The 12,764-nt window shown below is 39.6% G+C and overlaps 1 protein-coding gene across 3 annotated transcripts in view; it reads left to right on the top strand.

Annotated features, from left to right (window-relative positions):
• The window catches only part of RBM20 (RNA binding motif protein 20), a 151,465-nt gene extending 141,432 nt beyond the window's left edge, over positions 1-10,033 (top strand). For all 3 annotated transcript variants that reach the window (XM_048506585.1, XM_048506584.1, XM_048506583.1), the window contains exons 11-14: positions 1,579-2,218; positions 5,528-5,647; positions 6,633-6,754; positions 9,196-10,033. In XM_048506585.1, the coding sequence (XP_048362542.1) occupies positions 1,579-2,218; positions 5,528-5,647; positions 6,633-6,754; positions 9,196-9,306 (993 nt within the window). In that variant the 3' untranslated portion in view covers positions 9,307-10,033. The remainder of the gene's footprint in view (positions 1-1,578; positions 2,219-5,527; positions 5,648-6,632; positions 6,755-9,195) is intronic.
• The last annotated feature ends 2,731 nt before the right edge of the window (positions 10,034-12,764 follow it).

The raw sequence follows: 12,764 nt of genomic DNA, 5'->3' as shown, positions 1-12,764 counted from the left end.
TTGTAGTGTTTCAGTGGGGATGTTTTAATGTTGTAGCTGCCTAGAGATCTTGCATATAGGCTAGGTATAAATTTAATTAATAAATAAAAGATTACAATTGGTTGTGTTTAGAGATTTAATAAACACTGTAATTCTGTACAAATTTGTGTATGCAAAAATTGGTTTTAGCAGTACTAACACACTAATGAATACATAAAACGATTGCAGTGTGATTCTGGCCAATAAAAAAGAATTGCTTATGTCCCTTCCAAATACATTAGAAGCTTTGGAATCCAACACTCTTAGGGAGTGGGATTTTTTCAGTAGTTTTGCTGGGTCTTCTGCTAAAGATCAGATTGGCTATGTCCCTGCCCTCTTCAGTCAGTGGATTCCTTGGTACACATTCCTTTGCAGTGTCCTTACAGGTCTCAACTTAGGCTGAAATTAATTATGCCATGTTTTAATAAGTGGTCCACATTTTTTCGAGTGACTTCCAGGCAAAAAGTTCAATTCCTCCTCGAAATCTCTGAATGTGACAGTACTTATTTTTGTTGTTTGTTTTTTAGAGGCTGCAGAGCAGCATCGAAGGAACGTGTTTTTAAATGTGGGTCTCATTTTAAGTTTCATGGTTTTATTGTTCAGGCCCTCAGTCTAAGAAAAGGGGAAGTTAAAAAAAGAGAATGGAATTGCCAGTTAATCAAATGCAGAGGCGTAGCTGGGCCAAACTGCGCCCGGAGCACAGTGTGTTTTTTCTGCCCCCCCCCCCCCCCCCCCCGCGGCGTTCTTCCCCCCCGTGGCACACATACACACACACACCACCCCCCTTCCCACACTTACCTACATTCCTTTTCTATTTCTAGTACTTTTTGAGGTTGAAAAAAGCGGCCTCTTCACAATTCAGGGAAAAAACTGCCTGACAAACTATACTTCCCAGGAGACCTTGTGAGCCCCAAGGTCTCCTGGGAACTGTAGTTCCTCAGGCAGTTTTTTCCATGAACTGTAACTAGGGGGGGCTGTGGGGAGGAGTCGTGGTGGAAAGGGGGAGGGCCAGGGGGTGATTTTGCGCCCCCAGGCGTGCGCCCGGTGCACGACGCACCCCCCGCCCTCTTGGCCCTGTGCCACTGATCAAATTAATCTGATATTCAAGCTTTTTGCTCTGCCCCACCCCTTACCCAGAGGAATCTGCACCACCTAAATCCCATCCCAGTGGGAACACCATGGTGTTAGCTCCCATGCCTGGTGAGACTTATCCTCTCTTCCCCAGACCATGGAGCTATCCAAGGCAGCAGTCAGACAAAGAACTGCCCTATACACAGTTGATTTTCAGCAGTTTTAGGTGGACTGATGGAGAAGGAGGCACCTAAGGATGACAAAAACAGCTGGAGGCATCAATCTGGGTGGCTGGATGGGTGATATTAGGATATGTGTGCAGCCAAAGACATATGGATATAGTGGTGGAGGGAGAAAGAGTTTATCCTCTGTGTGATGCTGGTAAACTGAGGATTATGGATAGTAGAATACTTAATGATAATGTTCTTATTGTACTCATGATACCCATTTACTGACATCTTTTCAATGAGATTTACATTTTTGTTTCAGGAACAGGACTGGGAGAGTGGAAGTGAGATGGAAGCTGAGACGTGGTATCCAACTAACATGGAAGAGCTGGTAACAGTAGATGAAGTGGGAGAAGATGACCTTATAATGGAACCTGATATAACTGAACTTGAAGAAATAGTCACAGTTGGTCAAAAACACCAACAATGCGCAGAAACTGGTCCTTTAGCTGCAGTGGAGATGGTTGTTGAGCACAGTTTATTAAATAAAAGCGAAGAGAACTCTAATGTGATGGAAGCAGGCTTTGGGTCAGCAGAGGAAACTCCAGGGATTCTCAGTGGCTTAGAGGGTGATGATGCAGTTACTAAAGCATCACATCTAAATCTGGATACTGAGCAGAAGCCAGCTGAATTGCATGAAGGCAGACCTCTTAGCGATTCCGATTACCATGATAAGGGAAGAAAAGTAATTAAAAGCACTGACATTAACTTAAACCTGGACAAACCTTATGTAACATCTGATCCTCCAAAAGAAGAATTCTTACAGCAGAGTGACACGTTCATAAACGATCCTAAAGAGATGGACTCTCTAGAAAGCAACAGTAAGAAAACTGTGGAAAACCTGATAAAAAACTCCCAGGAAGAAACAAGCTGTGGAAATCAGGAGCATCAAAAAACTCAGGGTAACTAGTATATATTTTCCCCTCTGCCTTATTGTTATCACAGGTTTGTTTTAGTTTTATATCTATGCAAATATGTATTTAGTTTTTGATATTCTATCAGCAAGAATAAGCATTGTTCGAAGCATTATAATTTTCCTGGGAGGAAAGTCACGGGATGATCTGCGCTGCCAAACTTAAGCCATGTAAGCCATGGTGTCAAGGAAATAAGATATGTATCTAGCAAGCTTTCTGGAAGAGACATCTGTTATTATGGTCACTTCTGGGTTCATGCAAGTTGAGCAGAACTGTTTGAATACTCAGCTTACATTACTTAGAATTGTTAATGGGAAGAACAGGTCAACAACAAAGTCTTTTATATCTGGCTCTTGCTTGTTCAGAGTAAAAATTTTAAAAATCCCTTAGATGTTTTGTAGAACCCTATGTGCCATAAAATGGTTTTCTGGTATGCTACATTTTGCTTTTTCATGTTAATGCAGAATATTATATATTCATCACTATATCTAATTCTCAACATGGCCAAATCTTGGATGCTTAAATCCAGAGACAAGCCATGAACAGACAAGACAGTTATTTCTATAAACTTGAGAAGAAACCCCAGAAACATATGAAATCTAAAAACAAACGAACAAAAACATTGGGGGTTTTGAAGCCCCCACCCCCATGGTAGAAACAGTACTATTAGATTTATGAAATGAATGTCTGTCAGTGGCCATTACAAGGGTTACTAGATACCCACAACAGTACTGCCAACTTGCAACCTTTGATTTCTGCCCCTAAAAGGAAAGTGGGGAGGGACTTTTCCAGGGCTGTCTTGGTCGTTGAGGGAGGACTCATTGGGGCCACCACCAACTACAAGGAAAACTTACTACCAATCAAACTGCATAACTCACATAAGCCTGACTGCTTGCTACTGTTTACCAGCAAGCACCCCACAAAAACTAGTGTAACATCATGGTTAGAGATTCAGAATAGAAACTGGGAGACCTTGGACAGTTATATATTCTCAGCCTTACATATTTCACAGGGTTGTTATGAAGATAAAGTGGAGGACAGGAGAATGGTGCAAAGTTTTTCGTGTCCTCATTGGAGAGAAACACAGGGTATATATGAAGTAAATGGACAGCTGAAGATGGGAGACAGATAAATGGCAGGGGTGTGGGAGGGAAGAAGAGAAGAAGCAGGGAAAGGGGAGGACGTGGGGTTTGCCAGGAGGGAGGAAGAAGTAGTATGAGGAGGGAGATATAGAGGAAAGTAAGGTGCCCCCTGCAAATCTTTACAGGTTCCTCGCCATGCAGTTGATCCCCGTGGCCCATTCCATAGACTGGGAAATAATTTTCCTGGGCAGAAACTGCAAAGGGGAAGGAAAACTGAAGACGGGTGGGGAAGCAGATAAAGATAGGCTGGCTCGGGGTTGGGATGGAGAGAAGGAAAAGGAGAGACTGTGGGGGCTTTCCAGGAAGAGGAAGATGAAATAGTAAAGGGGGGGGGGAGAGGAAAAAGTGAGATGCCCCTCACAAGTCATTGTTATCTTTTAGTTTATCATACTATGTGAGACACAGTTAGTATCCAAACCAATATTATTGTATAGGGTGAATTATAATAGTTTAGATCCTAATTACATTTTCTTCAGAAAGACTCTCCTGCAAGTGAAGGGGGAGGGAATTTTCACTAGTTGCCTCCTCATACTGCAGATTCTTATTTCATACATCATGCTGTGCCCAGTGGTTGACCAATACACAGGCTTAAGTTTCAGGCAGGTAGAGGGAGACAACAATTTTTTACTTTTCCACTCAGCTGTTAAATAAAATCCAGATGACACTGAAGTCAGTGTATTATGTTCCAGTGTTTTCTGTGTTTTCCCATCTATTTCAGACTTGATTTGTGGCAATATTGTTCACTTATACTTTTTATAGCACCTACCATTAAGATGTGGATTGATGATGTTGCTGTACATTTTTCTCAATTTAAGTTGTCATTTAATTACTTTTTTGCATGCAATGCTATTTATCAGTTCTTGTTTGGGGAAAAAATTATTAATTATTTTAATTGTACAATTACAAAATTACCATCATGAAAAACAAAAAGTGATGTTCAGTCATTTTTACTGCAAAGGAAAAAGTAGTAATTCAAACTTCCACCCTATCTCACAGAAAGGAACTAATTAATGATCCATTCTGTTGCTGCAGGAGAAAATGATTGGATGAGAAATAATTAATTAATCAGACAGTGGATGTGGAACAAAAGAGAGGAATAAGGTATAACTACAGGGACAAGCAGAACCTTGCTTCAAAGTGAACATAACAGGGTCTTGTCTGTAGGACTGAGCATTGCTGGGTTTTTATGTATCACTATCATAGTTGTGCCTGCACAACTGCTTGTAGAACAGGAATCTTTCAGCAGCAAGCACGCGTGCACACACACACACAAGCATACACAATATTTTGGAATGAGTGAATGATAGCATAGAGTGCAACAGTTTGCAACTACTTTAGTATTGGATATATTGGCAATTTTGCTTGTAGAAAACTAAGGGATTTTTAAATTCCAGCTTTAAATTCCAAATTATTATATGTTATCTAAGTTATACATGATGCTGTTAAAGTAGCAAAATGGGTTTAGGTTTGATAGGAAAGTAAGTATTGCATAGATTTCAATTTTCTACCCCAAACCAGATTTTTTTCCTCATCGTTTCAAAATTTTTGGTCCAAGCCTAAAGCATTTCTAGAAGATAAATGACATGTTGGGCCATTATGTGAATTTTTTTTTCAAATATGAGGAATGTACATTTTTATTGTTCATATGATGGTAAAGATTTTCATAATAAATTCATGTTTTTGTGTATATGCATCTTAGTTGCTGCACTTTTTTTCTTAAGTATTGTATGCTCCCCAAAAGACATAGCTCTGTACAGTAGTATTTGTGGCTGCCACCTTGTGGTGAGATGGTGGGAAACACTTTGCAAGGCACTCGGTTCATGGAGGTAAAAAGCATGTTTAAAAGTGGGGAATGTCATAATATAAAATCCATGACGAATCATCTCAATGGACATCCACAGCAGAGGCATGTCAGGGCAGAGGTAAAGAAGATGAGGAGAATCACTAATGTGGTTAAGAATTCATATTTTCTTACATGTACAACTGTGCACATTTCTTAAATGTACAATCTGTATGAGACAAAGATGAGGAATGTTTTTACAGGCAAATAGTAATAAACTTGACAAATGCTTAACTTCATCTCGAGAACATTTTGAGTTAGGATTATAAGCATTTCTTCATGTATTGTATTCAATGTGTTCATTTGCTTCCAAAGCAAGCTGTAGGTATCAAGAAGTGAAAACTCCTGACTTCCCAGAGGCAGAATCAAAAAGAACAAATTTTTCACCATCATGGGAACAAGAAGATGTATTTACAGAGCTCAGCATCCCGCTCGGTATGTATGATTATAAGGGACTCATCCTTTTTGCAGTAACTTGTCTAGCAACCCAATGTCTCGTTGAGAATAATTAAGAGGACTTAATTCCTTGGAACAGCATTGGTATATCAAAACTCAGGTAAGGGTCCATCAGGACTGGAAAAGGACAGGGGCCTGATTACAGGCATGCCCAAAAGTTGATGTGATCTAATTAAAAGATGGATGCAGAGAGAACAGGATAGCTGGAATAAGGTGCAATGTCTTTAGGAAGACTCAGGTGTACTGTAGAATGGAAACTAGATAGTGATAATAAAACTGATGGGAGGCAAGGTGGCATGGTATAACCTGATCTTGTCAGATCTCAGAAGCAAAGCAGAATAGGTACTTGGTTGGGATACCACCAAAGAAGACTCTGCAGAGGAAGACAATGAAAAACCACTGCTGCTTCTCATTTGCCTTGAAAACCTCTTGCTGGGGTTGCCATAAGTTGGCTGCGACTTCATAGGACTTTACACACAGTACAACTGATGAAAGTTATTATTTTGCTTTATGGATAGTCTAAGGTCAGTTTATGAAAACTTTTGAAGAGTTGTAGGATATTTCTCCTTGATGTATTGAATGTAAAACATTCTAAAGGCAGACATATAGGCAAACCTAGCTGGAGGGGACAGGTGTGGAATAAAAAGGACCTAATCTCTCTTTATAACATCTTCCCAACACCCTGCCTTTCTGTTGTGAATATAAAAGTACCAGATTAACAGATATAGTCTCCAATGCATCAAATGAAGTGAACTCTGTCTCACAAAGTAAGAATCAGATTAGCTCCTTTTCATTTGTCACATTACACTTCTATCACACTATAGCCTATCTGGCGGAGGCATTCTAATTAAGTATTAGAAGCACTCTTCAGATAAATTCAATATTTTTGTTTCTTCAAAAGTAAATTATGTTAAAGCTACGTCTGATAGTTTTGTAATCACTGTAATTAAACATCTTTTTATAGGAGTGGAATTTGTTGTGCCCAGAACAGGCTTCTACTGCAAACTGTGTGGCCTTTTCTATACAAATGAGGAGACAGCAAAGACTCGTCATTGCAGAAGTACTGTTCACTACAAAAATCTTCAGGTATAAGTTATGAATTAATATACATTGGTAGCTTTGAGACCAGTCCACACTACATGTAGGACATTTATACAGTGATGTGCAGGATTGAGCCTTGGGCTGCACACCCTCCAACCCACTGCATATATGGGACCGTCAAGGCATTCCACTCATGAGTGAACCGCTTGACTGACACTGTTGTCCTGAGCAATAAGTGGGAGTAGAAGGGTGTAACTGTTTACGATGGCGCTATTTGCATCAAGTGTCAACAAATTGAAATTAAAACACTCAGGTGCAAACACAATTAGTTGATGTGCTTATGTGTGTCCTGGCTCCTCTCGCCTCCCATGAGAATAGACCTTGATGTGAAACTTCTTAATCAGCCTCCAGATTGCTGTAGCATCCAAATGAACATCTCCAGGAACTGGAGTTTTACACCCCACAAACTGGAATTCTAAACTGGGATTAAGTTGAAGTTGGTTTAACTCCATTTCTCTGAGGTATCTACATTTACAGTGCACTGTTTGATCAAAGTTTTCATCAAGCTCTGTATACATGAGCAATGTTTATCCCAGATCAGAGTTTAATTGTAGCTGGCTGTGCTGTCTCAATGTGCAGCCTATGTGAAGGACTTTTATACAGGGGCATTCAGGAATCAGCCATGGGCTGTGCCCCTCCCGCCATACCATATCTGACTTAAGGCACTCACCTCATGGTCTATCCACCTTGTTTTTGTAAAAGGTAAATGCCCCAGGTCATATAAAATTGTGTTGAATAGAAGGGAGAGCATAGGACAAAGTTCCTGTGCACTAGTTCCACTGTGTGTAGAGACTACATGTGGAGATACCCTGTGGACATATAAAGCATCTAAAGGTACTATTTTCAACTGCTGGTCATGTGCAGTCATTGGCTTGCCAGATAGTCATGAGACTGATGTCCATTGCATGCCTCTGTGTCTTGTGTGATTGCAAATCAAGCCCCCCACTAAACCCTAGAAATAGTCAAAAGCATCTGGAAGCTAATGAGATTTGCTCCAATTCTCTAGCTGCGTGTATGGAATATCAAGCAGAGATTAACTGTCATTCAGTCTTGGCCTTACTCTAGAAGATGAAATTCACGCTGCAAATTAATACAGAGTTTCTGCACACAGCACAGAAGCAAGTCACGCACAAGCCTAAGTGAAAGGGGAGATGGCAACAGGTGAAAGGCTGGCCTTCAGGGTTTTTTTCTTCCTCTAGGGCAGCATTCTAAAGCACTAATCCAAGACCACAGCAGTTTTATATAGCTGGAAAAATATGCATTTGCTCACTAAAGATCTACATGTGTTAATGGTTTTGTGAAGCTGAGCAACAGATGAGTCTCTTTTAAGAGTGTGAAGTTACTGGCATTTCTTTGGCAGGGACTGACTGGGAGAAGTATTTACAGTTGTCAACTTTTTTTTCCTGTGGGAGGAGTTGTGTGTGTGTGTGTGTGTGTGTGTGTGTGTGTGTGTGTGTCCATGTGCATGCATTCTGAATTTAATTTTTAATCAGATGCACAGTTGGCTTGAAGCTACAGCATGCAATCTCCAGACACTATTCCCTTTGTGGCTGTGTAGTAGGTGCCAAGACTACTTGCCCTACTGTGCCCAAAATAAGTTTCCCATCAATACCAAATACTGCTATCTCTGAACTGATTTAACCTTCAATCTGACTGGTACAGCTCCTAGACCACCTCACTCGCACTGTACTGTGACCAGCATGCATTGCTGTGTGTAGGTAAAGTGGCTGTAGCATGTGTATATGTATGACATGTGGTGAAAAAGCATTTGTTATGTGCACACATTCCATTTGTATATGTCAACGTAAAACATTTTGTGTAATGAGTGCGGCAGCTCTTAAATCAACAACCTTATCTCTTGTAATGGCAGAATATGAACACTAGAATGTCTTCCTTGCACTCATAGATTTTGCTTACATATGTTGTTATGTGACAAAACACATGATTTTCTGTTTGTCAGTATGTTTTAGAGTTTCTCTTAAATATTGTTCAAATTCAATGCTCATGTGGAATAGTCTTGTTACTGTTTCATATTGTATGAAAGATTTTATTTATTAAAGACTAATTATAAACTAAACTAATTCTGATTGATTGTGCTCCTTTTTTACTTCCTAGAGGGGAAGGTGAACCAGGCACCTATGCCAACAGCACTATCTTATTTAACATTTTAATGAAATATCAGAGTTTCTGAATAGTAACCTCCTTGGTTCTGTTACTTCCTTCTTAAGTAGAAGATGCTAACCATTTTGATTCTTCTAAGGAAAAAATAAAATAATATTATATCAAAATTGTCCTTTTTCTTTTTTATGAACTGTATACTGTCCCAGTGGAGTGACAGACATTTATAGGAGATGCTTGAAGGCATAAAGTAATGTATGACAATTTGATTTTCAAACATTGTAAAAAAATTCTTTCATTAACCACAGAAGTACCTATCGCAGCTTGCAGAAGAGAATCTGAAGATGACAGAAAAGGAGAGCAGTTTGACACAGGATGACAAGGGAATAGTGCCTCATTTTGAGAAGAAAAAACTATGACCTTGGTTAATTTGAAGTGACTCCTGATAATTTGTTGCTGATCTCCACGATGCTCCTTTCTGTTTGTACTCTTTTGAAGGAGTAGAAGCACAATGAAGAGCCTGTTCTACGCATCGATTCTCAGAGTGCTATGAATGCATTATGCTTGAAATGAAATGAAACTGTTCAAACACATCCTTACCCAGCTCGGCTTGGCTTTCTCATGTTTTTGATAGCTCTCACTTTTAAATCAGAATTCTCAGGGATTCTCACAGTGTTAGTTTTGGTGTGACTTCAAGTAGATTGTTCAGGGAAAATTATCTGGAGGAAATATCCTGAATTTTTTTAAAAAAAATTGTAAATGGAAAAGATTGTAACAGCAAGCAGCAAAACATAGTTCTTGTAAACATATCCCAAGTCATTGCTGTTAATATCAGTACTCTCTCAAAGCAGCAATCCATGTGCCTTGCCTTAAGTAGTCATGGTCCTTCCATCCAAAATGCTTACAGGCTGAATCCACACCAGGGGACATAAGTGGCTGTCTCTCTAACTTCAGGGTCTGGACAGATTTCAGAAGACTACATTTTGAAGACTTCTGGCATTTCATTTTTCAAGTGTTGTCAATTAGTAGATTGTGTATCAGTTCTTATCAGATTTTCTTCAGATCGGCTGTTCCTAATTGAAGACATCAGATGCTTAATTTTGTTTGAACTAGGGCTGTCACCCGATTAAAGAGACCTTTAGTTGATTGATCATATGTTCCAATCTTTTAAATGTCTGTACACATGCACTCAAAACAACTGTTCAGAAGAAAAAGTATTCCTTTTTTGTTTCAGATTATACATATGCTTCTTGCACTATCTTAGAAAAAGTATTCCTTCTTGCATGTCTGAGAAGGAAGAATATGCCTGCTAAGATGGTATTGACCATCCAGAGTTTTTGTACTAAACATAGCCATTTTTAAAGCTGCCTGATATACTCAGTGCACCTTTATGGTAGAAGTTTTTGTGCTTAATCTTACCAATTTATCAATCAAGTGTTGCAGCCCTAGTTGGAATAGACTTTAAATTTCATTCCCACTGATGTATGTTTATCATACAGATACCTAATATTGTGTTGTTATATCTGTTGCCACAATTAGTGTTTTTTTATCTGCTAGAGTCCCATTGACATACAACTTATTTATATAATTTGTTCCACTGAAGCTTGGAGTGGTTAACTGCATAACTCTTGTAAAACTGTTTGTTATATCACAGGATGATTCTTTTAAAAATGCATCAAGTTTAGCTTAATTTGCTGATCCCTGAAGCCAGCTCTTAAAGGAGAATGTGCATATTGAATTCAGCTCATTGGTTTGAATTGTTTTTGAAGGAAATTTGAAATGTTTTAGGGAAAACATGGAAGAAGGATTCCTCCCATCATTCACTGCCTCTTAAATTTACTGGGTAACTTAATTGCAATTGGTACTTGAAGCCTCTCACAAAGAGGATATTTTTTATTAGAATGATTTTTTTTCTCTGTGAGCAAATTCACACAGAATGGCCCAGCTGCCAAGATCTCCCAATCTGTCTTCATGCCATAATTATTTTCTTCCTGGGGGTGGGGGTAGGGTGCTGGGGAGAAGCATCTTCAGATGTATGTTTGTGATGCCCTCTGGGGGCAAGGGAACATCACACCTGGGATCCATGAGGTCTTGAAAGCACTAGTCCAGTCACTGCTTCCTTGCACCGATAGTTTTTCTTTCTAGTTGCCTACCCCAGATACCTGAAAGTGAGGTTACTTTCACCCATCTCAGTATTATAATACCTTACAAAAATGAAGAGCCACAATACTGCAGCTTTACCTAGGAGCCTTCCTGAAGAAGAGGAGCTTGGATTCATATCCCAATTTCTATCCTGTAAGGAGACTCAAGGTGGCTTACAAACTCCTTTCCCTTCCTCTTCCCACATCAGACACCTTATGAGGTAGGTGGGGCTGGGAAAGTTCTGAATGAACTATGATTAGCCCAAGGTCACCCAGCAGGATTATAGGAGGGGGAAATAAATCTGGTACACTGAATAAGTGTCCACCACTCATGTGGAGTGGGAAATCAAATCTGGTTCACCAGACTAGAGTACACCTGCTTTTAATCACTACACACTGGCTCTCTTCTCCCCCTCTTCCTGCTTTTCCTCTTGGTTAGCTGTCCTGGGCCTTCTCCCTGCCTCCTCTCATTTCCCCTTCATCCCCAGCTTCATACCTGACCCTTGAACTAAGCTCTGCCCTGCCCAGAGAGCCACTGTTCTCCCATCAAGGCTTACTCACTGTCCCCACACGTTTTGAGCTTCGCTGGGGCAGACTCCAAAAGCTGCCGTGTTGTTGAGGCTACCATGGCTACACCCTCCTGCCCCTGCTCTTCACTTAATTAGTGGGAGATTATTAAGCAACCATGTCTTAAACCAATCCTGTACTGAAATTTTGTAGAATAAAGCATATTATGTGATTAGAAGACACCTGCACAGTTTGTGATATTGCAATCTCCTACATGTTGTGGCCTGCCAGATATTCAATGCCCCATCAGTTATTGGAGATTTAGGCAAGTAGTAAAGTGAAAAGATTTATGGACCCTGAGTGGGCTGTGTTCAGCTTGGTGAATCTTTGTCGTTACATAAAAACCAAAATGCTAAGAATAAACCAGGTTACCCTGTAGAATATTGGTTGTCAAAATGATGGGCAAGGGAAAACCTCTCTATTGTACTAAGAATTTATATTTAAAAACAGTATTTCCAATATGCCCACATGTCTGAATGTACTTTGAGTTTTCAATTGATCTTTGTCCAATTAAATACAAAGTTGCAATACTAGCCCATTAATTCAAGTTACATGGGGCCAACAGCCAGGAGGAAGAAAAATCTTGTCCTTTTAATAGTGACTCAGTGTGTGGAAATAGGCAGTAGTAGCTTTTCATTGAATGGAAGTAAGCAACGTCACCTGCTGAGCAGCATCCTATTTAGCTTCTATTAAAGGGACAGAGCACATTTTCTGGCAGGTTGGTATGAACCCTGCTTGTTTTAGCTGCATGTGGGTTGATTGCATCTTTTCTAAAATAGGACAATTGCAGATCAGAAGACATACAGTAAATGTTCTCCCAGAGTACAACTGACTGATGTTTCAGAGAAAATGTTCACTCCTTGCTTTCAGAACTTTGAATGCGGAAAATGTAGTTGGTCAGTGTGCAGACCTTTCTTTTGTTATTTCTGAATTGGTTCTTAGTGCAAATGTTGGCCACTTCCAAAGAAGAATATAAATCTGTCACAGAAATCACACACACAGCTTTTTTTTTAAAAAAAGGCTCTGTGTCTTTTGCAACAAAAAGAGTCGTTTTGATTTATTTCTTGGAGATAAATCTAAAGTTTGAGATATTATTTCCCTACCTAGCATTATTCTTCACGGATGTAATTTATACTTATTAACATGTATTTAAAGCACAGGATGGTCTA

Source organism: Sphaerodactylus townsendi, linkage group LG08, assembly GCF_021028975.2.
Source record: "Sphaerodactylus townsendi isolate TG3544 linkage group LG08, MPM_Stown_v2.3, whole genome shotgun sequence".
Classification (NCBI taxonomy): Eukaryota; Metazoa; Chordata; class Lepidosauria; order Squamata; family Sphaerodactylidae; genus Sphaerodactylus; species Sphaerodactylus townsendi.
The sequence above is the reverse complement of the archived record's forward strand: the minus strand, read 5'-3'. Positions and strand labels throughout refer to the sequence as shown.